The sequence below is a fragment of the Cebidichthys violaceus genome, unplaced genomic scaffold (genome assembly GCF_023349555.1).
Source record: "Cebidichthys violaceus isolate CVI_PGR_0920_01 unplaced genomic scaffold, fCebVio1.0.p SCAF_40, whole genome shotgun sequence".
In the NCBI taxonomy this organism is placed as follows: Eukaryota; Metazoa; Chordata; class Actinopteri; order Perciformes; family Stichaeidae; genus Cebidichthys; species Cebidichthys violaceus.
The window spans coordinates 486,772-510,252 of record NW_027176595.1 but is presented as its reverse complement, the minus strand read 5'-3'; the positions used below and the strand labels follow the sequence as shown (position 1 = coordinate 510,252).

General features: G+C 43.4%; 1 protein-coding gene across 20 annotated transcripts in view; it reads right to left on the bottom strand.

The window, feature by feature from the left end:
• Positions 1–23,481, bottom strand: part of mapk8ip3 (mitogen-activated protein kinase 8 interacting protein 3) — a 25,576-nt gene extending 2,095 nt beyond the window's left edge. The window contains exons 1-33 of one of the 20 annotated variants that reach the window (XM_068727843.1): positions 22,445–23,481; positions 18,006–18,126; positions 17,364–17,434; positions 16,066–16,157; positions 15,450–15,473; positions 14,221–14,371; positions 13,544–13,775; positions 13,298–13,400; positions 12,712–12,830; positions 11,839–11,850; positions 11,116–11,133; positions 9,994–10,051; positions 9,577–9,729; positions 8,858–8,915; positions 8,423–8,574; positions 8,211–8,267; positions 7,935–8,105; positions 7,015–7,174; positions 6,452–6,502; positions 5,760–5,849; positions 5,156–5,311; positions 4,823–4,988; positions 4,432–4,632; positions 4,163–4,346; positions 3,870–3,989; positions 3,529–3,609; positions 3,373–3,440; positions 3,042–3,190; positions 2,755–2,926; positions 2,557–2,670; positions 1,697–1,735; positions 1,008–1,172; positions 151–297 (exon numbers count right to left, since the gene is read on the bottom strand). In XM_068727843.1, the coding sequence (XP_068583944.1) occupies positions 151–297; positions 1,008–1,172; positions 1,697–1,735; positions 2,557–2,670; positions 2,755–2,926; positions 3,042–3,190; positions 3,373–3,440; positions 3,529–3,609; positions 3,870–3,989; positions 4,163–4,346; positions 4,432–4,632; positions 4,823–4,988; positions 5,156–5,311; positions 5,760–5,849; positions 6,452–6,502; positions 7,015–7,174; positions 7,935–8,105; positions 8,211–8,267; positions 8,423–8,574; positions 8,858–8,915; positions 9,577–9,729; positions 9,994–10,051; positions 11,116–11,133; positions 11,839–11,850; positions 12,712–12,830; positions 13,298–13,400; positions 13,544–13,775; positions 14,221–14,371; positions 15,450–15,473; positions 16,066–16,157; positions 17,364–17,434; positions 18,006–18,126; positions 22,445–22,750 (3,961 nt within the window). In that variant the 5' untranslated portion in view covers positions 22,751–23,481. The remainder of the gene's footprint in view (positions 1–150; positions 298–1,007; positions 1,173–1,696; positions 1,736–2,556; positions 2,671–2,754; positions 2,927–3,041; positions 3,191–3,372; positions 3,441–3,528; positions 3,610–3,869; positions 3,990–4,162; positions 4,347–4,431; positions 4,633–4,822; positions 4,989–5,155; positions 5,312–5,759; positions 5,850–6,451; positions 6,503–7,014; positions 7,175–7,934; positions 8,106–8,210; positions 8,268–8,422; positions 8,575–8,857; positions 8,916–9,576; positions 9,730–9,993; positions 10,052–11,115; positions 11,134–11,838; positions 11,851–12,711; positions 12,831–13,297; positions 13,401–13,543; positions 13,776–14,220; positions 14,372–15,449; positions 15,474–16,065; positions 16,158–17,363; positions 17,435–18,005; positions 18,127–22,444) is intronic. The other 19 variants (XM_068727850.1, XM_068727852.1, XM_068727854.1 and 16 more) reach the window with 19 other exon arrangements.

The window sequence follows — 23,481 nt, the reverse complement described above, 5'->3', positions numbered from 1 at the left end:
GCAAATAAACTTTTGGTAAAATATCAACAAGCAGAAACATAATTTAAGTGGGTTTTTTGTCATCACTCAGCATTTTGCTTCATCACACTATGAATAACACATACATGTGTGTTTATGGCTTCAGGTTTATGTGAAGGTGTGACTGCTAACCTATACGGAAGTCGATGTAGCCCTCTCCTCCACTCAGCACCAACACGTTGTGAACACTCTGGGCCTCCGTCTCTTGGGGCGCTGTTGAGCCCTGACCCTCCGACGGACTGTCCAGCACACTGCCGTTCAGTGTGGCCAGAACATTACCTGTCACACAGAAGAAAAATGGCAAGTCACGGTTTACATCCAATTTGTCCAAAATGTCATCACTTTATCATTTTAACCTGATATTTGTGGGAAAGATTACTTGAGTTACAGCCATAAAACTTTTTTTGTCATAGTATAGCATGTCGAAAAAGAGTCAGTCAGTCAAAAGTATAGTATGTCAAAAAAGTCAAGGTATAGTATAATTTAGTATGTTGAGAAAAGTTATAATAGAATATGTCAAATAAGTCATTAAAAAAGTCTTAGTATAGCATGTTGAAAAAAAGTCTTAGTATAGCATGATGAAAAAAAGTCATAGTTACAGACTAGTGAATGTGGTCCGTTACAGACTAGTGAATGTGGTCCGTTACAGACTAGTGAATGTGGTCCGTTACAGACTAGTGAATGTGGTCCGTTACAGACTAGTGAATGTGGTCAGTTACAGACTAGTGAATGTGGTCCGTTACAGACTAGTGAATGTGGTCCGTTACAGACTAGTGAATGTGGTCAGTTACAGACTAGTGAATGTGGTCCGTTACAGACTAGTGAATGTGGTCCGTTACAGACTAGTGAATGTGGTCAGTTACAGACTAGTGAATGTGGTCCGTTACAGACTAGTGAATGTGGTCCGTTACAGACTAATGAATGTGGTCAGTTACAGACTAGTGAATACTGGTCCGTTACAGACAGACACAGACAGGCTTTGTGCTTACCGGGTACAGAGACGAAGAACTTGACAGCATCGCGGTGTCCATGAAAACAGAGCTGGGCTTGTGCCATGGAGCAGTACGGGATGAAGCTGCCGGTGCTCTTCTCAGAGCCGTCGTCACCGTACACGTGGATCACTCCACTGGACGATGTAGGAGACACCTTATTGGCTGAGGGGCGAAGAACACCGGGAGTGAAAAACTAACCAACCAGGAGCTTTTAATAGCAAATCATATTCGGTAGCATGACACAGGTCAAAATAAATAAAATAAACACCCACAAAATCCATATATTTCCACATATCAACGGAAAATAAGAAGTGATATTAGAATATTACAAAAAATAGATTTGAGACACCTAAAGCACATCTTTTGCATGCAATGGATCTGGTACACACAAACATATATTTTAGTCAGTGATGCAGTAAAGCACAATGAATAATAACATGCAAAGCAACCAATGAGTAAAAGCCCTGCTACAGTAAAAAGAATGCACACAGAATACTTTTGGTGACTTTGTTCACAGCTCAAAAAGGACTAATTGAGTGCCTAATATTCAATGGGGTTCACATTTAAGTAAGCATAACGAAACAGGTAGCTTTACTCTGCAGACACCGTTGGAGGGGACATTAAGGTTTGACCGGGCAAGAAAAGGCAGATCACAACAGCAGGAGGGAGCGATCGCTCCCACTTACCCCTCAAACCAAGGAGCTGTCCTCGGTGAAGGACCACCGCTACAGGAGGCGGAGGCAGAGGAGGAGGAGGAAGAGGAAGAGGAAGAGGAAGAGGAGGAGGTGTGGGGAGAGCAGAGGAGAAAGAGGACAGTAACAGTTATGAGCAAGACTGTCTGTGAAAGAGGAGAAGCCACTGGAAGAGAGGCAGGAAAACAGAAGGTGGAAAGAAAGTTGAGGGAGTTGAAGAGGCGAAGAGGGAGTACGCTGAAGAAGAACACAGATAAACAGCAACGCAGTATGTGGGGAAAATGACCCGCTTTCTGGTCCGTTTAGCTACCGAATGATACAATCTGATGACATGTGAGCTGCTGTTTCTGCATTAGTTGAATTTCACATCTGAAATAAATAAATGGTAAAGTCATGGCCTATTTGTATGGAACTAAGGAATCCAGGAAAACAATGTTCTCCACATCTCATTGTTTAGCGGTTTTAATCCAAAAATGTTAAGTGACCACATGATGGTGCTGCTGAATTCAGATCAACACCAAAAACTCCCAATATCTTGAGATAAGTAACATCCAGACAGACAAACAAATCTTACGACAAAATAACCTCTTTAGCAGAGGTAACGAACACCGTCTCAAGATGATTTTAAAACCACTGAAAACTTAAGGTTTTGATGAGACTTAGACTGCTAATCACTGCTGATCACTCCCCAAAAAACGTTCTCAAATGTGGATTCAAATGTTGTGCTTGTTGCCTCCCTTCTTCTGCCACGACACAGGCACTGCTTTCACTGTTTCTATCCGTATTTGAAACAAAGCTCATGACACGCGTTTTGTTGCGAGTCACTTGTTGCGAGCCGTTTAAATTAAACTCACTCTCTGTCAGCGGGATGGAGATGATCACGCCGTTTCCGGTTCCTACCCAGAGACGATTTCCACCAATCAGAAGTGCTGTGATCCGCACAAAAGAGAAGCCCAGCTTGCCAGTGCCTGTGAATTACAACCAGAGTGAATGGAGAACAGGGCCGGCGGCATGTCGGTGAGAATATCTCTCTACAGAGATCACAATCTCACCCAGCATCTTGCTGACGTATGGCTCGATGTCCACATCCTGGAGATGCTGGTGTGTGTGCGCATGATAGAGACGCAGGGTCGAGTCGAGCCGGATCGACACCCAAACACCATCGCCGATCCACGCCAGCTGCCGCACCTGACTCTCCCTGCGAGGATGGGCGTCGAAGGACTTCTACAGCGCCGTGAAAGAATGATGTGTTGAGTGGAAGAATGCATTATCACAGTTTGATCTTATTGTTGGTGTTCATTTTTCAGCGGGATGATGTGAGAGTGGATTCTAAACTCACCTCGATCTGCATGCTCTTGGGCTGGATTACGTGGATCTTGTTCTTGTAGCCGCACCAAACCTTATCATGTACTACAGCCATGCAGCGGATTGAGTGATGAGGCCGACCGAGGTCCATGAGGTGGTAGTTGGACAAATCCCACTGGCCATCTGTTGACAAAACCACAAAAATAAAGTTAGAATTATCTTTTATTGACCGTAACAACAGTCACTAGTTGCATTCATGTCAACACAAAACACACTATTTCACACCAGTGCTGATCAATGAAGCAGCAGGTAGAAGATTTGTTGTATGGGCACTCTGCTTAAGCACATATTTAAAATCCAAATACCCTCTGATCTATGGAATATGGCGAGAGTCCCGTCAGCGAGGGCAACCAGCACGCGACCTTTCACATGTCTGAAATTAAGAGAGGAGACTGCTGCAGTTACAGAAGTTCACACGGACCAAACTACAAGTACAGAGTGTAACTGTCACCACCACTTACACCAGACTGAGCACGGAGTCTTTGAGTTTGATGGAGTGGAGGCACTTCTTCCAGTTTCCAACTGCCGAGTGGACGTAGAGCCTTGAGGGAGAACAGAGGCAAGATACTCCAGAGCAAAACCAAACTGCATATAGAGTTCAAAAGAAGCATGTCATGACATTTATGTGTGCTACTTGGATGGAAGACACAAAAAGAGTTCTTCCTATCCAGAGTGTGACTGATTTCTTGTTGCAAAAATAAACAGTGAAAATATAAACTTATGGGGAAGGAAACGGTTGGAATATGTGATTTTTTGTGTGGCTTTAGCGGAAGTTGCGAGTAGATCTGAACGAGTCACTTACCAGCCGTTCTGGGCCCCGAGCCACATAGTGGGGGCCACGCTGGTGTAGTTCTTGGTCTCTTCACTTCCGTCCTCCGACTCTGGAGGCTGAGAAGTTTCCTCTTTGGACTGACCTGCGCTTCTGTGCGGACAGACGACATACACACTTATCATTTCAAAGGACAAAAAGGACCACATATTTCACCGCAGACGTGTTGATCCAGCGTACTAAAAGCTATCAGTTACCAACTGTCCACATACGTATAATCATGCCATCCCTGATGGTCTTTATACAGACAGGCTTTGGCCTCCTACCTGTCGGAGGCGTCTGATAGACGAGGCTGGGGGTCGGTGAAGACGTGCTCGGTACACGGTCCCGGAGGTCCAGATCTCAGCTCTGCGTGGCTGGCCGTCGACTCTGGAACCTCCGTGGCCTCGGTGGCCTCCTCAGCCGACTGGGCAGGGTGAATCTTCCCATTCATGGTGGGAGCGGTGGGAGCTGAAGCACACCATCATTACAATAAATAGACAAACTGGATAACTTGACACCTCTCTATACTGATAATAATTAAGGATGAGCCCACCTTGGCCTTTGTCCATTATAGGTGTGTCGGTGCGCGAGGAGCAGTTGCTTCGGGCAACGCTGCAGTTGGTGGCACAGCCGACGAGAGTGATGCCAGCCAACATGCCTTCCACACTGCCAGTGTCATCCCCTCCCCCACCCGCTCCTCCGTCACCTGGATCCAACACGATCTCTCCTGCTGGATAGTCGCTCTCGCTGGCAGCTGGATGCAAACACACACATTAACACGTCTTTGTGTTTGTACACGCACATCAACAACAACAACATCTTTGCGGTACACATTCTGGAAAAAATTCCAAATTTCTGAATAAATATAAATCTATACAACTGTTCATTTACAATATGTAGAAAATATACAAAATGAATTCAAACAGAACAACCTTCCCGCTCACCTGGAACACTGGAGATGCAGAGCACGTGAGCGTTGCACACGTTGAACTGGTCGACCAGTGAGCCCGGCTGGTTGGCATCGATGATGACCACCTTGCTGGCAGAGTGGGTGCTGGTGAGGATCCACACTCGACTGTTCATGGTGTCCGTCTCCTGGAGCTCCTTTGACTGGGCGGATAGAGGAGACAACAGGGTTTTAACACAATGACGACTGAAAAAGGATACGTGAATATGATGTTTCCACATCTATGATTGTGGTTGAGTGTGCAATGTTAGTTTTCAACTACACTCTAAATAGTAATAAAACTACTAAATGTCCTAAAATGGGTTCCGACCTTCCTCTTCTCTGGGGAGCTGTGGCTGCTCTTCTTGCCAGCTCCGTTCTCATCAGCGTGGAGGGGGTCGCTGCCGCCCGACGGTGCTTTGGCTGGTACCAGCTCCTGGCTGCTGGCCCTCCATCCTGTCAGGTCCACCCCAGCTGCACACCACAACTACAAGCACACACACACATACGCATAACAGAACAGTTGTGATTGAGAATGAGGGGCCACCTGAACAGGTGAGAGTGACTTAAATGCTACAGAGCCCCTTTTTTAAAATGATGTTATTGTCATTTTGGTTCAGGAACAAGGACCAGGCTTTGTTCTTACAGATGACACATCAAGCATGAAGTCTCGTCGAGAAGTTGCCCCCTCTCACAGTCCCACTACCGGAATTCCTTGCCACAGTTGCACATTGGACCATTATTGGCTTCCAGACTAGTTGTAATATCACAAATCATGCTTGTAGTTAAACTGAGATTTAAGGTGAGCACAGAGAAACTTTCCCTGATGGATATTAAATCACATAAATCATTTTGCATAACATTCAAGTGAACTAACAATCATAACACATTTTTGAGTAGAGCTACAGCGGTTCACATCCCCTGAAACGCCTCACCTTCCTGTTAGGGTCCTTCTCCACCAGAGGACGACAGTACACCGGGACCGGGACATTCTTCATGCGGTTGTCCTCTTTCTCGACAGTTGTCTAAAAGCAGGAGGTGATAAGAGGTAAGGAGACAATCAAAGTAGTGAATTATCCTGCTCCCCCCCCCAAAAAAAAACCTCTTTGATTGTGGCACCAAAATATGATCTTTATATCAGATTATTTTTCTATTAAACTCTAATGTAGCTGCACTGACAATAACCTGATGGGATGTCATGCAATACACAAAACAATGGTCCCAGAAATACAGGTAGCTGCCACTGTTCATTCAGGTTAGTTTATACTGTATGTAAAAAAAAAACTTCGTCTAAGATTTTACAATAATATTACTTTGTAACTTAAAAGCATTTTACAGTAGATTTTTCCTTTAAGGAAGAACACGAAGAGCAAAGCAGAAGTGGTGTAAGTAAGTAAGTAAGTTAAGACATCAGTGTGTTAAATAGAGCTGGTAGAGACAGACTGAGGGTGAAGGTTCAACGTTTAGTAAGGTTGTAACAATATTGGCAGAAGAAAAGAAAATGCTAATTGTGACCCAAGTTTGTCACTCAGTTTGCAAAGTACAGAACATGCTGTCTAGACTATCTGGATATGGATTCAGGACGGTTCAAGAGAAGTCATGCTGGAACTCTGTCGGTCTCACTTGCCTGAGGTCTCTTCAGCGGGCTGTCCTGAGCGCTGTCCGGCTGACCTCCATTCTGTGGAAGACCAGAGTTAGAGCCACCTGCCTACCAACACTCTGCCATTGGTATATATACACCTCCAGTTAAATCATGTTAATGCTTGAAACCAAAGTGGAGAAGATTTTTGTCTCTGCTTTCTAGAGAAAAAGCAGGGCCAAAATGTTTACCTCTAACTTAAATGTGTCACACAGATTTGTGTGCTGGGCTTCACAATCATTATTATTTTTTTATTTATTTAAATGTTTTTGTTTGACCTACCTGTTTCAAACAAACTTAAATACCTCATGAATTTGTTTACAAAGACATATAAAACAGCCAAATTATTTCATCATTTCACAAGCTTGAAATCATTTCACCTGTTCTGTCAGTAACTTAACATTTTCATACAAACTATTTTATTTGCGTGTTTTTGTTGTGTATGTGGAGTTTCAGGGAGGTCGCTGACCATGTAGGATGTGTGTGTGTGTATGTGTGTGTGTGTATGTGTGTGTGTGTGTGTGTGTGTGTGTGTGTGTGTGTGTGTGTACCTGTTTGAAGCGAGATGGCACACTCCAGCCACAGGCCTGCATGATGCCGTCATCGCGGCGCATGTGCTCGCGGACCTGCCGGTACTGTTCACGTCGCTGCTCTCGGCGGGCCAACAGTGCCGAGTCACTGAGGAGAGACGCAACACTGTTACTGGCCAGTCTGGAAGCAACGGGGGGGGGGGGGGGGGGGGGGGAAGGGAGGGAAGAGAAGGAAGAGAAGAAAGAGAAAAAAGCGAAGCGTTAGCAGCCTGGCCAGCCAGCAGCGAGGAAAAGAGGAAGAGGAGAGAAAGAAAAGAAAGCAACAGCAGTTGTTATCAGCACAAATTAAACTAAGCTTTATTCTAGCTTATGCGACGAAAGATTTTAATTATGTTTAGAATTTGTGTCTGTATGCAAGTTTTGTATTTACGTGTTTCAAGTTTATTTGAGAGGTTCAAAACTACTTGAGAATCTTGCTTTACACTCAAAATAGTTAAGTATAAGAAATATTGAATCATGTTGACGGTCATGTTCATTATCACTTGAAACAGTTAAATGTGCAACTTTACAAGTTCTACCATTAAAAAAGATCTTATCTTATCTTCCCAAATCATCTCTTTTATAACAATAGCCAAAAAAGGCTTTAACCCAAGATTCACATACGACAATATTAAGAATATTTCCTTTAATCATGCATGACGAGATTTGTCCGGATGGGAAGTGAAGGCATTAACAACCAATCCAAGAAGAGAACAAAGTGTGAATTTAAACACACTTCACATCTCTATGTGTAATGGCGAACGTGCTGGAAGCGCTCTACTCTCCAAGCTGCTGCAAAGCCAGCAAGCGACCAGGCGGCCAGGCGTTCAGACCAAAGCAGAGCGAGACGGAGGTTCAGTGGCGGTAGGGTTAGTGACGGTATGTAGCTGGTTGCTGCTCACTCTTCGGGGAAGAACTCCAGCGTGCGGTTGGAGGTAGAGATCTGACACATGGTGTGGCTGCGTCGCTGAGAGAATCCAGCGGGTGAGGGCGACTTGTAGTGGATGTTGACGCTGTAGTACGGCCGCTTGACAGGCGGAGGGCTGGACGATGTGCTGAAGAGACGTGCAAAGCTGGTGGATGGAGAGATGAAAAAAAAAAAAGAGGTTTTACTTTTGATATTTCACCGGTAAACTTGTACTCTAGTAAAAAAAGGTTTAATAAAAGCAGAATCTCACAATTGCCAGATGGTAGACTTCTTTTTCTCTTGGATTTGAGGACTCTCCCTGGACGCCCTGAGAGGAAACAGAGGTGTGAGTCAAAGAAATAGAAATAAGGCAAAACCAGAACAGACAAAAAAATTGTTGACTTTAAACCCAGCAACTGTTCCCGACCAGTCCAGTGGTCATCCCAGTTCTTCACGTCTAGCTTAAAGCTTTCTTTCGTCTACCTGATCATCTCCGTCCACCGTACGGCCTCCTGCAGCTCCATCAGCCTCTCTTTGTACTGATTCCTCTCCATCAGCACGCGGGCCATCTCCACCCGGGTGAACCGCCGCCGCTGCGTCATGGTCATGTCGCCGTCCTGCATGGGCGATGAAAACTGGCAACACAAAAGAGCCGTTTATTAATTTATACACAAGGTCTGAAAACACAGAGGGACTGTATGCAGTATTCTGACTAGTTATGTCATGTTTTAATGTATTAAAATACTTGTTATACATCAACCAAACAACAAAAACTATGTAGTTACAAGTTATTTTCTACAGTGGGAGATTGTCATTATACTAGTGGTGATGAAGAAAATAACATTGATATCTCCATGCACACCGATTCAATGTGCAGGACGAGTAATGCAGAAAGGAAGGAGACATTTTTTTACTCACATCATCACCTCCTTCATCCTTGGAGTCCCGGGACGCACCGAGAGCCTCGGCTCTTAACCTGCAGCCCAAAAGCAAAGTCACTGTTACACAAACGTTATTTCTTCTTTCTGGCTTTTGAACTTCTGGTGATGCAGGAACGAGCTGATGCCACAAGTCCACTGAGAAGGTGAGTCCATGAGGGACCTAAGTCTGAAGTCCTGAGCTGCTGTTAGCAAAAGAGATTTCTGTGGAGAAAATAGCTGAACGACGAAATATAAATCTAGCATAGCATCCCATATCTTACTTGAAATCAGTGGGAAGTCTCACACATCGGTTCATCCTCTCTACTTTCCATTTATCTCAAATTTACTACCATGCATTTCCTCCCTGACTTAAACTGTCGAGCTTCGTGGGTGTATCTAATGCACCTTAAGATTTAATGGGTGTAAAAATGTTGTTCAGCCTCTGCAACTGAGACCAGGAGAGTTTTAACAATTCCCAACTTGGCTGTTGTATTCATTTGGTTAGAAACGAAGAGTCACCAAGGTTTGGATTACAGGTCAACAGTTTAAGCCATTCTGTTGACGGATACACGTTGTTGTCCTCTAACTGCTGCACTAATTATTTAACTTGCATTTGACCGGTTCATTGTTGTCTGTAGCATCTCCAAATGTTTTTTTCTCATGACATTCATTTAAAAGGAGCATATTGTTTTCTTCCTGAAAAAAACGAATGTTCACCTCTTGAGTTCTTCTTCCAGCTCCTTCAGTCTGGCGTCCACCTTGTTCTTGGACTGCCTCAAAGCCTCCAGCTCCTCCCTCAGCACCTCCTGCTCCCCCGACAGCTCGTCCACTTTGGCAATAAGGTCATTTTTCACAATGTTGAGAGCGTTTCTGTCGAGCAAAGTGCAGAGAGAGCAGGAAGTAAGACATCAAAACCAGCTCCAGGAAAGTACAAGTCGGGTTCTCATGTTTACGAGCAAATCATCTGAATCCAGAAGAGGTGGTGACTATTAAACATCATGATCCAACCAGAGGAATGTCACACTCCTTTTAACATTTTAGAGCACAAACAAATCTTTCAGTATGTATGAGACACATTTGAAAGGATGAAAGGTGTACAATGATTAACACAAACACACACACGCATCATCTTACTTGGTCTCTAGGAGCTGTTTGTTCTCCGTCAGCAGGTTCTCCACCTCCTTGCCCATCCCTGAAAACAGTCACATTCACATCTCTGTTAATCGTCACACACAATAGAAAACATCCATAAGTCAATAAATCCATTGATCCATAAGCAAAATGCATTTCCCAGAGTTCTTTCATGGCAACACTGCCTTTCAGACCAGCCAAGGTAAGTGTCTGTTGAGGAGCAAATGAAAGCTCCACAAAAGCCAAAAAGGTTTAATAAATCAATGAAATTAAAATGAATGGACAGATTATTGATTTAAGCACTCATGTTAACAGGGAAGCTAAATCCGGTTTAAAAAGGAAGGTTTGACTTTAAATATTGGGAGAACTATGACTATACACTCATGATACTTTTTTTTATTTTTAGTTGACGTCGTCCAGAAGCATCCTTGAGTAACATTTTAACTTTTAGTAGGTTACCACCTTGTAACAACATTTAGGTAAAAGTACAACCACAACAATTCTTCCCCTCAGAATACATCGTGTCATTTGATCAGAGCTTGACCCAGTTCCATGAGTGCACATGTATTCAAAGTTGATCCCTTTAACCATGAAAGGTGTTAATGTCATGCTCAACCTGTTGACTTTGATATTACATCTTTATCATTGTAATCATTGCCAGACATTAATTGTAAAGTGTACGTGCAAGCAGCAAGCACTGTGCAACAGAAGCCAAGCACACAAACTTTAAGCAGAGATTTAAACGTAGAGCAAAATTTGGACGAGGACAAACAAAAGAAAAGCCAAAAGTGTTGTCTCCAGTTGAAGAGCTCTTCACCACACAACCTATTTATCTTCTCCTGACTTTCTACATTTTCTGCGTCTTCTCTATAAGATCTTTCTCCAGCAGTGTTCCTATCGCATTAAAAGGGTATTTTTATTCTAATGTTCTGTAAATGAGCAGCTCATTATTAACAAATATCTAAACATTAGGTATGTGAGATGCACAGGTGGCACAAAAATAGAAATACAAAGCCACACAAAGAAACGGGCACAAAGAAAGAACCGGAAAGACGTGTAAGCTGGAGGCCAGGGAATGACATAACAAGCAAACGTGACCATGAGCGAGGGCAAAGTGTGCCTTACCGAAGAAATCATCACGAACTGGAGGCAAAAGAAGAAGAAGAAGAAGGGAGGGGAGAAAGGAGAGCAGAAGAGGAGAGGCCACGGATCAGAGAGGGGAAAGAGAAGGACAGGAATGGAAGAGAGAAGATGCTGATAAGCATTTATTATTTTGGACTTGAAGAAGAGCAGCAGGGCTGAAGAACACAAAAGCTGCTATTCAGCCCTCAAACTGAAACAAGATAATACTGCTGTGACCCAACAGTTGAGTTGATCAAACATCATCAGATTTGTTTTAAAGTCTCAGTGAAACAGCCTTTTTAAGAGCATATTGCCTCTGTGAAATGATGATTTCCTATTTGAACATAAAGCTGGGTGGATGTCTCTGTAAGTCTGGGAGAGTAGCGTATTATAAAACATCGACTGAAAGCTTAAGCAATGCAGACTGGTGTAGCTTATGGTAATCACTAAAGATTAAAATAATTTCACTGTGACTTTAAAGGAACAAGAAAAAAGCTTTTACTGCATGTGTATGGATATTATCTACTATATCATCAAAATCTCCAAGCAATGAATAAATAACATACAAATAATGATATAGCAGCGTAACAACAATAGCAATGATCCTATTTCAAATTGGTAAACACTGGTTAAATAACTGCTCTTAGGTGTGGAAGCTTAGAAAGTAGATGGGAGTCGACAGAGTAAAATAAAAATATACCAACCAATGCATGTTCAGATACACACCTGAGAACTCCCCTATGGGTGTCACCAGCAGAAGCACATAAAAAAGGGAAAAAAGAAACGGGTGAGAAGTTATCAGATGGACAAGAAGACGGATCAAAGCTCCCGTTCTATTTCTGCTGCATAAAAACCAGGGGACAATAAATCAAAACCCAAAACAACCCAGAAAATAAGAGAAACAAAATCCACCAAGTGTGGACCAAAACAGACACATCTACGAATAACAACAAGCAAAAACATGAAGTGCAAGGAAATCTGAGAAATATAATAAATTCAAACTTTTTAAAATAGGATCTGTTTAATCAGCATTTAACATGCCTCTGCCCCATAAAACAGAGACAGAAAAACAAATTATAAAGACACAGAAATAATAAAAGTAACACTGCATGAATGGGCAGCTGGGGTTTGGCGTGCAGCCAGAGAGGGACTGTATGTATTTTCATGATGTGACTCAGGGATGAACTGCTGGCACGGCACCATGCAAGGTTAAAAACTCAGAGTCATTCACATTCACACAGCGTCACATGGAGCTCCTGCCCTGACCTAACGCAAAGCCAAGTGCTGTCTTGTGTAACGCGCCCATGCAGCCGCCTTCACTTCCTGTCCTCTGGATCTACACTGAATCTGATATCACTGAGTAATATTACACGTCGGCGTGTCAGCAGACAGTAGAAGTGTCAAGCTTCACTTTCACCGGTTCACGGTGAACAACGATCACCTCAGGAAGAGTGTTCAGGCGTTTCCTTCGAAGATAAAAATACTTACCACTGACCGAGGCAGAAGGACGTCGCTAAGCTGCGACCGCCAAGCTTTAAGATAATAACTGAAACTGATAAAAACTAACAAACGTTACAGCCGTCAAAGTCCTGGTCATACCTAGCAGCTCGGCGCCTGCGTCTACATCTCCAATGATGTCCGACTTGGCGTCTTTGATCTCGTGGTAGAGAGAGTCAGTGTTGATGCCGAAGGCCTCGTTCACTATGCCCTGTGAGGGGCTGAAACACACATTAGATGTCATCAGACCAATGCTGTGATAAGACCAAAGAAATCTCACTTGTACTCCCTTAAGGTACGGCATTCGTACAGGTAAAGAGCACCAAAACCATAAATATTTAAACAGTAGTATGAATACAAATTAAAACATATTTCTATTCATTTTAATCAAAATATGAGAGTTTTGTTTTTCCCGTCCTGTTCAGTGCTGTCCATCAAAAGTCTGGCAACTTCCGCCTTACTGATTTTCTAACTTCGAGATACTGCCACTGACTTTATTTGGAGGAAAAACTTGCTTTGAGCCAACTGACTACAACAAATCTGCACACAACAAAACCCTCCCCTCACCTCAACCAAGAATAACTGCAGACATGACGTTCACTGTGCTGAATTATCAATTATCACTCAACCAAGCAGGTCTTTGCATACCATGGGTAAATGAGAGGCGCCATGAGAGGTGTATTTGTACCTGTTTCCTCCTCCGTACACACGGGGATCCACGCACATGTCCAGCTCAGGCGTGGAATCAATGATCTCCTGAAACTCTGACCACTCATCGCTGCTTCCCATACCTGGAAAAACATGCAGGAAACAGAACAGAACTTCAATACGTTAGAGGACTGTAAACATTTCACTAATTTGCTGCACATTGCACCACTCCGATACTCGAGAGGGAGGGTTTAATCTGAAGACACATCTGGTGACACGCTCTTACCGATGCTGACATTCCTGGTTTCCTGGGAAACCTGCACCTCCATATTCCGGCTGAGCCGCTTGGCACTTTTCCTGCGGTTCCCGGCCCGCATCGCGTCAAACTCGGATTGCGGCAGGAAGCCCTCGTTAATGGGGGTGACAGTGGCGGAGGGGACGGAGGAGGTGGGCGTGATGGACTTGCTTCCTGTGCTGCTGGGTGTAGCCGCCACGGAGTCGGACTCTGATCCATCCTCCTGGGTGGTTTGAGACGATGACAAACATCACATGAGCATCATACAGTGAAGGAACATTTGACCTATAACACCATTTTACCAATACCAGTTAGAGTCAATTATGACTTTCTTGTAAGCAGCTCCTTGGTTTATGGTACGATTCCATTAAGTTTTTCAAGGCTTCATATCATCATGAATGACACAATGGATTTAAAGGACATACTATTATCACTATTCTTTTTTTGGCTATTTTTTGATTATGGATTCCCTATTTTAACTCCTATTGTTACATGTGAATAAAATCGTTTCCTCAAAAGTGACACAAGCTGGCGTGGAGGGGGGGGGGGAGGTGGTCCGTGTGGGTGTGGCTAGCGGAGCGGGAAACAGTAAGGCCGGCCCCTCCCCTTTCCACTCCCCAGGCTGCGGTTGTGGTCGTGCAGGAGGACAGGGCCGCTGTCTGTCCCACCTGATAGGCAGAGCAGAGGGTAGACCGGCCGAGCTCGCTGACCTGCCAGATGTCTTTCCCGGGCATCATCCTAGCCCCCCCGAGACCCCCACGTACCATGCCCTCGCCGCTGGGGTACAGGCTCAATGAAGGCGGCCGCTCCGCTTTGCTGCTGGCACAGGAGACACAGAGAGGAGTGGAGGTTAACGACAGACGGATAATTGTTTGTTAATGTATCTTTTTTTTTTTTACTTTTCATTCTCCGGGGCTGAAGGTTTTCCTGGCATGCATTAGATGCAAGGCACAAAAACCCCCCCTGTACAACATTTCCAAAATATGCTTGATCTCTTGCAGAGATGACCGATAATCACTGTCGAGACATGACAAACAACACACATCTGCAATCAAACATCCTTATATCAATGAATATGAATAATGTAGAAATAGAACAAGTTAGGGAAAGAGATTTTAAAGGAAAAAGGCAAAATGGCTGATTTAAAGCCCTAAAATGAGAAGCAACAGGGGCTCTGAGAGCATGCAGTCCAGTCCACCAGGAAAAACACACTGGATTCATGAGCTTTCTTAATTTACTGGGGACAAAGATGCAAGTCATTTAAACACATGGAGCCGTCAATACAGACGACTACAGGTAGTAAACTCAACACAGATAACAGATCTAAAGATATTCCTATAAATGCACGATACAGGAACGACCTCCTCGTATGGCTGATTAACTACATGCAGTAGAGACTGTGTGTGCATGTTGCAAATCAGTGTATTAACATCTACTTATATTTGCTGTTGTACAAAACTTCACATGCACAGCTCAAATTGCTACTTTTTGTGTAATGGTGAAACACAATCTTGTTTTTTTCATTATCAGAAAATAGTAAAAATGAAAAATGACAAGAACTGCAGAAGATTATACCTCTTTCTATATTGCTTAATATGAATACATTTCCATTTAATTGCAGAAAACTGACAGATAAAACAAGCAGAGCAGGCAGACAGACAGGCAGACAGACAGGCAGACAGACACATGGACGGACAGACTAGCAACTCATGAGGGAGAAAGAGGAGAAAACTGGAAAATGTGATTGTTGCTTTACACCACCTCTGAACCATTTTCATCATTTGTTATTAGAATGCACCATTATTGATAGTCACAGTAATACGTTTTTGTCACGCGCATCAATAACTAATAAAGCAAAAGGGATCTTGAGGGACTTGTGGGACCATGTTGGATTTACCTTTTCCTCCATGTGTGGCGTTGACTGTGCAAACAGCAGCAACAGTGAGCAAGCCAGCAAGACAGACAGACAGACAGTGATTAGAGAAAGACAGGAACATGCCATGAGACATGAACACACACACACACACACACACACACACACACACACACACACACACACACACACACACCTTTACAAGTTGACTCTTTTTGAAGATCAGTCTTATTCTTATCAGAGTTTATAATGCAGCCACCATGCTTTACAAACACTGTGGTTCTGCTACAGAAGCTGCTCGTCTTATTTTGTGCTTAATTAATATTCAAGCGTATCGATCGGCTAATTGCTGAAAACAGAAAGCTGGGGGGAAAAAACTGCAAACTTTCTTTTTTCTAATTATTTCCCACAAGTTTCATAATTTCCTCTCTTCTCTGTCAGAGGGTGAAAAGTAGCAGCTGTTCATCACGGCTCCTGGCAAACATATGCCAGCATCAACACACAATGAGATGTTGAAACATGAAAACACACAAAACATGAAACATCAGCAACAAGACGATGGGTGAAGGTTATAATTGAAATCCACACAAAGATACACGAACAACCTTTTTGCACCAAGACACACGTTAAATCAACTCACGTTCGTCCACAGCCGGGGCCTTCTGATTGGCTGTTACTCCCTGCCTGCTGCATTTTGGACCGCTCTATGTGTTCCACATACGTCTGGATCATCTGTGAAGCACGGGGGCAAGACAAAGAGAAATGTGTGAGGAAAGAGGTAGAGGAAAATTAAATGTTTATGGATGAGAAAGCATTAAACATAACGCTGGACTGGTAAGTAAAGGAGTTGCATTTAAAAGGATTATAATCATTTATTTAAAAGATATAATGTACTAAATCTTGGATAACCTAGATTAAATATGTTGTGGTCCAAAAGGACAATGACATTAGTTTAAAGTTTATTAGCATTTCTTTGAGCATTATCACAGTTTCATATTCATAAAGACAATACTCTATTATTAAAAATACTGAATTATAGGTTTATTATTGGTGTTCAATCGCCCCAAGTTCTCCCACACAACTTCCTTTCTCCGTTCTCTACACTGGCTCCCTGTAAGAGTTCTCATCCAGTTTAAGACTCTGGTGCTAGCCTACAGGGCAGTGAAAGGAACAGCTTCTTCCTGTCTCCAGGCCACGGTCCAGCCTTACACCCCCGCCCGACCACTTCGCTCTGCTGCCTCGGGGTGATCGGTCGCCCCGTCGCTCAGAGGTCCTGGCGGCCGATCGACCCGGTCACGTCTGTTTTCTGTCCTGGCCCCACAGTGGTGGAATGAACTTCCCACTGACGTCAGGACAGCGGAGTCGCTGCCCATCTTTCATCAGGCTGAAAACCCACCTCTTCAGGAAGTGCTACCCTGAGCCTTCCACTTAGCGCTTATTGTTTTCATACTAGCTTGTAGCACTTATTGTATTCGTATTACTTATAGCACTAACTGTTTTTCTTGTTTCTGTACTGTACTTTGACTCTGAGTTATGCTCTGCTTCATGCTCTTAGATGCTTATTTGGAAAAGGAAATGTACTTATGACTTCTGGTGACTAGTAGTTCTCTTGAATACCTACCTATGTTGAATGCACTTATTGTAAGTCGCTTTGGATAAAAGCGTCTGCTAAATGACTGTAATGTCATGTAATGTTATATGATGTCAATACTCAGGAAACCACCCAATCTAAAATAGACTAGAGTTACAAATAGAACCAGATTGTAAGATTATTGCGCTCAGAGGACCATACTAGGACTTTTACATACTGCTATTTATTTACTGCAAATCACTTCAGTCTTGCTTCACTGCACACACTCTGTTTTGGATGTTGACATTGTGTTTCTCTAATGTCTTTGCTCCAGTGGTAAATTTGTTGGGCTGCATGTTTGCTCTTACCTCAGTGTGGCGCTGGTGCAGGGCGTTGTACTCTTTCTTCATGTCTGATTCTCGCTCCTCCAACCGAGTGACTGGGGGACACAGAGAGGACAGTTTAACAGCAGGAATGCACCAGGAGGGACTCTGACAGTTAGACAAACACAACCCTAAAGCCTCTTTTCTTTAAATTAATGTTCAATCTTGATTGCCAGCATTTAAGATATTTAGCTATGTGGGTCTGTGAAAAGACACAAGAACTAAAAGTTACAGAAAAAAAAAATAAACAGCCAATCAAATATGTATGCCAGTATTCATTAGGTATTCTAAGTGAACAGGAGCATCATAATCTAAAAATACAACGTCCTCCAACAGCGTGTCTCCTTCCCTTCACAGTTCCCCCATTTCATCCTTCATGTTTTGGCTTTTTCTTGTTCAGAGACACGACTGGATGTCAATTCAAACCTGTGCCTGCTCATCTCAAATCATTTTTCATGGATGTTGTTAGTTTTTCTTTCTCCTGGTGTTGTGTCTTGGACCCGACTACAGCGATCCTGATTTTAGCCTTGCCTGGGACGTTCACAAAGAGCAGCCGCATGGGCTACGCGTACAGTGCATCATGGGACACACAGAGGTTTGCAGTCAGGCGGATGTCTGTCCACTCACTCTGGTCAGAATAGTTCTTGGTCTTGAGCTCCTGCTGTTTCCCCTGCAGCTCCAGAAACTCCACCTGCACCTGCAGGTCCTTCTTCTCAGCTTCCAACGCATCCTCAAATTCAATGAATTTCTGATGGAACACATGAGAACAAAAAGGTCTTTATACAGCTGCAAATATATGAAGAAACTGCACTTAAAGTGACAGGTTCTATAACGTAATTATTGAGAGTTGATTGGATTAGATTACTATGCCTGTGGTTTAATACGCAGCGTTGTCCTGTAATTGTGAAATTGTTCACAGCAGCAATTTACCTTTCAAAACGATTCAGAGAAACTAACAGTGCAGTCTGCCCTGCATGAGTCAAAGACTAAGTGTTTAGATGAAAACAGAAAGCAACAGAAAGGTTGGAGTTTTATAAAATACCTTGGTTGGTTGTATAGAGATCACATAAACTCAGTCACTGAGGAACAGGCGAACAGAGCCGTCTACTTGAGCCTGTTTTTTTTTTTTATATAAAGCTGTTCACAAAGACGTCCTTTTTTTCAGTGCAGCAAGTCCACAAAGTCTTAATACTGTAATCCTCTGACTGCAGTGAGACTATGGAACCAGGACTATGCAGCAGAGATCCAGCACACAAAAGGCTTCAATATGATGACCTTCAGTATGACGGAACAACTGCTAATGCTATCCATCACCGTGGAGAACGACATACTCTGCATACAACATATGCAGAGTGGATTCTAGCAGGAAAATAAACCAATTAGTCCTTTCAGCTGCCGCCTGGCTCCAGCTCTGAAGGCAAGAGGTCGCAGATGTGCTGCTCTTCTTGTTGGCTCATTTAACAAGACAAGTTTCTTCATCAAATCAACTTAATGACAAAAAAATGTGACTCAATAAAGAGAGAATTTGCATATTATTATAGTCAGCAACCAAGCTGAATAAACAGCCGTCATACTGTCTTGTTTTTGGAGCTTTCCTACCAATATAATAACTGAAAACCAAGTTTATACATCAAATAAAGACGCTAACTATACAAGCATGCCAGCATGGTGTTTTCTAGGACTTAAAATGTAGATCTTCACACAAAAAGAGTATCTCTTCTTTAAGCAGGGATGTGTTCTGCTCATATTGGGTGTCTTGATTGAAACGCTGTAAAACTAGTGAACATTATGCTGCAAAGTCGTTCTACCTTCAGAGCAGCAGACCACAGCTTCTCATTATAATATCCACCGGGACAGGGAACACGTCCTACAGTAAGACGTATTTGCTATTCAAAGCGTTAAGGAGGTACAGCATACAGTATGTAGTGGTTTGGTGACTAGAGTTTCTCACAAGGAGAAGAGCACAATGTATGTATTTATGGGCAAGAATATTGTTTTATTCTGTCCAGTATGAATAACTCATAGGTAGCCTTGTGATGACTGGGTGACGACTATAGCCCGTCTCTGTTTGTTTCTTATCATATCAAATCTTAAAGAAAAGTTCCCAGGTTGCATGTGAAGAGAGTGATTTTAGAAAAAAATGCATCTGTGACCATGTCGAATCTGCAGGCCAAGAAGCCAGTTTGTACCGCTTGGATTGAAGACGATGAGTCACACAAAATCAGTTTTCCGTTTACAAACCAACTAAAGCAAATCACATCAAGAGAGAAGGTGATGAGGGCATGGTCACGGTTTTACTGGAATCGCACTTTGAGAAGTGTTAGCGGTACGAAGCGATGGGTCACTCAAGCAGGCGGACGAAGAACAACAAGACAGAAAGCAACTAAGATGGCCGAGTCTGTTAACCTGGCTTTAGTAATCCTGGATGTGTTGGTGAGGGCTACCCGAGCAGACGCAGAGCTGTGGCTTTGTGTACCATTAGCCTAATAACAGTGTAATCTGAGCCGCTTTTTGCTGGTTGCTCCCGGTGTCTTGCGAGAGGGTGCCTTATTGTTTTCCTCAGGCTCTGAGATTCTCTCTCACGCGGCCTTTTCTTTGTATCAGCCTTTTCCTACACTACAGCTTTCTGAAACCTCAGTCTGTTTCTCCGTCTCTGTTTTTGTTGTTCCGTTTCTGCTCCTCATAAACACAAATCAGGTTACGGTACCAGGCTCCCTCAGTGTGCTCTGTGCACTATTGATTTCCTGTGATTCCCCACCCCTCTTAGGCCGTCCCATCCCCCATTTTACCCCTCTGATAGTCAGACAAAACTGTCTCTGTTTATTTGTCCCATTCAAATGTGTCACCTAATTTGAGCTGAAGATGTAAATCGACTTCTCTCACTGGATGATAAACATGACCTCAGAGTCCTGAACGCCAAAGAAAATCAAGAAATACACTTGACCATAAAAGGAGACTATATATCATATTAACGTCTGAATTGGTTGCTCAATATATAAAAAAAGGTAAGTAAAGTGTAACATTCAATAGGTGTGGGTCCAATATGAAACCCAGCTTTTGGTGGAGGTATCCAGGCAGCGTCAATGTGCCACTACACTCACCACAACCTTCCCTGGATACAGAAAACAAACACTACAAATCTAGTTGATATTAGAAGGTTAGTCAATGTAATAAAAGGGGAACATTACTCAAACTGTGGACGTGTGAGGCCGCATATGCAGTGTTAAATCTAGGTTCTCTCTTGTGACGAGAAGCAGGATCAGAGAATTAAATGAAGATCTCGTGGATGGATGAAGTCTGCTTTTAAAAGCATGTTTTGGTGTATTGAGCTACATGAAGTCTTGTCTTATTCATAAATAATAACAGAGCTTCCAGCTGCTTAATGCACTTTTGATTTCTATATCTGAGGGGTATACAGTCATTATAGATTTAGTTTCAGTTTCGGTATCATTGTTAGGAAAAAAAAACTAAAACGTGTCTGGACCTGTTGGCATCTCTCAATTAAAACAATGCGCTCAGCTCCTACTCTTACCTGCAGTACCTGTTGGTTTTAAAGGTCAACCACAATTTCATTATAAACATACAGGATTTTTTTTTTTCTGTCACAATATTGAAATAAGCTTAAAATATGCGAACACTGACATTTGAATATGAACCAGCAAGTCCTCTCTGAATTAACAGCTTAAAGTGAAAACAAGCTAGATACCCGACTCAGGGAGGAGACCCAGTGGGGGAGCAGATGATGAAACAGACTAACAGCTGAGCTAAGCGGATACTAGCTGGGCTGACAGTGATACGCTGAGGCCTCTTTGGATGGGAGAAGGATTAAAGTCGCTTTACGACGCCCACTGGTCCCACGGCTGCTGTTACACTGGTCAGGGAAAAACAAAAAAAAAAAAGATATGCTGGAGGTGGGGCTTGGACAGTAATGTAATAGGTCCATATTGATGTCCACTTGTATTGTTTGTGTTCCTGTTCTCGCTGTTTTTTCACGTGTAATCGCCCACTAAGAGTCAGGCTTACACATGTCATCCGTCAAAGCTGTGTGCTGTCACTTTATCTCCATATACTGTATGAACACTATCACGTACTTACTTTATGTTGGCATAAGTATTTGCATATGAGACTGCATAGACTCAGCTATCATAAAAGAGCACTAGAAATTAAACTAATGTATCTAATGCATTGTAAAAACAGACATTAGTATTGTATAGTGTCCTTCTTGTTAGTTAGCGTTGATGTCATACTGTTGAAAACACTGTTAGTACCTGTAGTAATTATGGTGGTGGTGGTGGTATTAGAAGCAGTAGTTATGACAGTGAAACCTGTAATCGTAAAGACTGAAGTAGGTCCAGTTAGTATGAACAGTTATCCAGACATATAAATGTGTTTCTATGACAGTTTGGACTCAACACTAACTATTATAAGTAGAATGTTAACCTTTGAGTTCTGTTTACTTGCATCTACTTGTGTAAAATAGCTGACAAACACATATTTACTCCTCTGCAATCATCTCCTTAAGAAACATGACGTTGTCTGCGATATAGTGACTAAAACACCGGAGTTTAACTGGTATATGGTTTCACTGTAACATCCCTGGAAAGCAGATTAAGATGAACCAATGTCTTAACTGACACCTGAGGTTCTGATACCTGCTGAGTAATAGCACAATTATGAAATACACACTGTCCCATCATTTGTTATTCTGAGTTGTCATCATAATATTCACTTAAGTAATGTAGTAAATTTATTTTTTACAAAAGTAAGTATTGGTTTGATCAGGTATTTATTGAGGTACTTATAAGCCATTATAACAAAACTGCTATAAAAACTGTATGATAAGCATATATTAATATTTTTTTTATATTAACAGATAGAAGACAGTGTTGGAAATGTGTCAGCAGTGCAGTGAGACTAAGAATAAGCTCATGTCACAGGCCTTAACGTGAGTCACATGTCTGGTGAACCCTCTCGCTTCAGACGGGGACACCGTGACTGTGAAGCAGCGTGAAGATGGATGTGATGATGCGGGTGTAGAGGCCCACCAGAGCCGGCGAGTGACTCACCTCCTCCGCCTGCTTGCGAAGCGCTTTCTCCCGCTCGTACTGGGTGATGAGCTGCTCGTTGTCCTCCTTCAGCAGCTCCAGCTCCACCTCGTGCTCCTGGTTCTCGGTCAGCACCCCGTCCAGGTTTTCCAGGACGTTCACCACGAGCGGCATCAGCTCCTTCACCACCTCCTCGTCGTAGCTACGGATGAGCCGCTCGAACTCCCGGTAGATGCTGTTGGCCAAGCCCGACACCCGCTCCGACATCACGGAGCCGGAGCCGTAGTCGTCCTGGTAGACCACCTCGTCTATCTGCAGCTCCATCATCTTGGCAGCTGGACCCGGCTTCTCTCTTCCAGATGAGGAGGCTGCGTTTAACAGGTTTTTTTTTTTTTTTCAGGCCTGTAAAGCGAGACTGTCACTAGGTTTGGATCCGCTCAGCGCGTAAAAAGAGGGTCAATCACAGTCTCCGATCAAATAAAAGAAAACAATTAGCCTATGCCATGCTGCCGCAGCAAGACATTCACTGCACGATAACTGGCTGTTGCTGTGCTTAACCTTGAAATTACTGTCTCTAATATTGTGATGTAAAGAGGGCCCCCTCCTCCTCCTCCTCCTCCAGCCCGTTGTATCGCCTCCAGACGCGGCCCAGCTATTGCTCTCCCCCCGCAGAGAGCATCTGATCCGGGGAGCAGCGGATGTGGAGTTGTCCAGCCGGAGGTTCGGCCCTCGCTGAGCCCATGCCGAGGAAACAAAAATGCCTTCGTCGATGATAAATTGCACCTGCCTCTCTCAGCAGCCGCAGCCATGGACCCCGGCCATTGCTGGCAGGGGGAAATAAATAAATAAATAAATAGTTAAATAAATAATCTAACGCTCCCTGATCCCCAGCCGACGCCCCGATCCGCCACTATATCGCTTCCTCCATGTTTGATCCCCCTTCTCCAGCGGGCGGCCGACGCAGCTGGCCGGGCTCGGGCGGTGATGGTGATGTCTCCCTATGGGAGAGGCTCTCTCTGCTGCTCGGAGAGAGGAGCCAGCTGACCGACTCTGGCTGA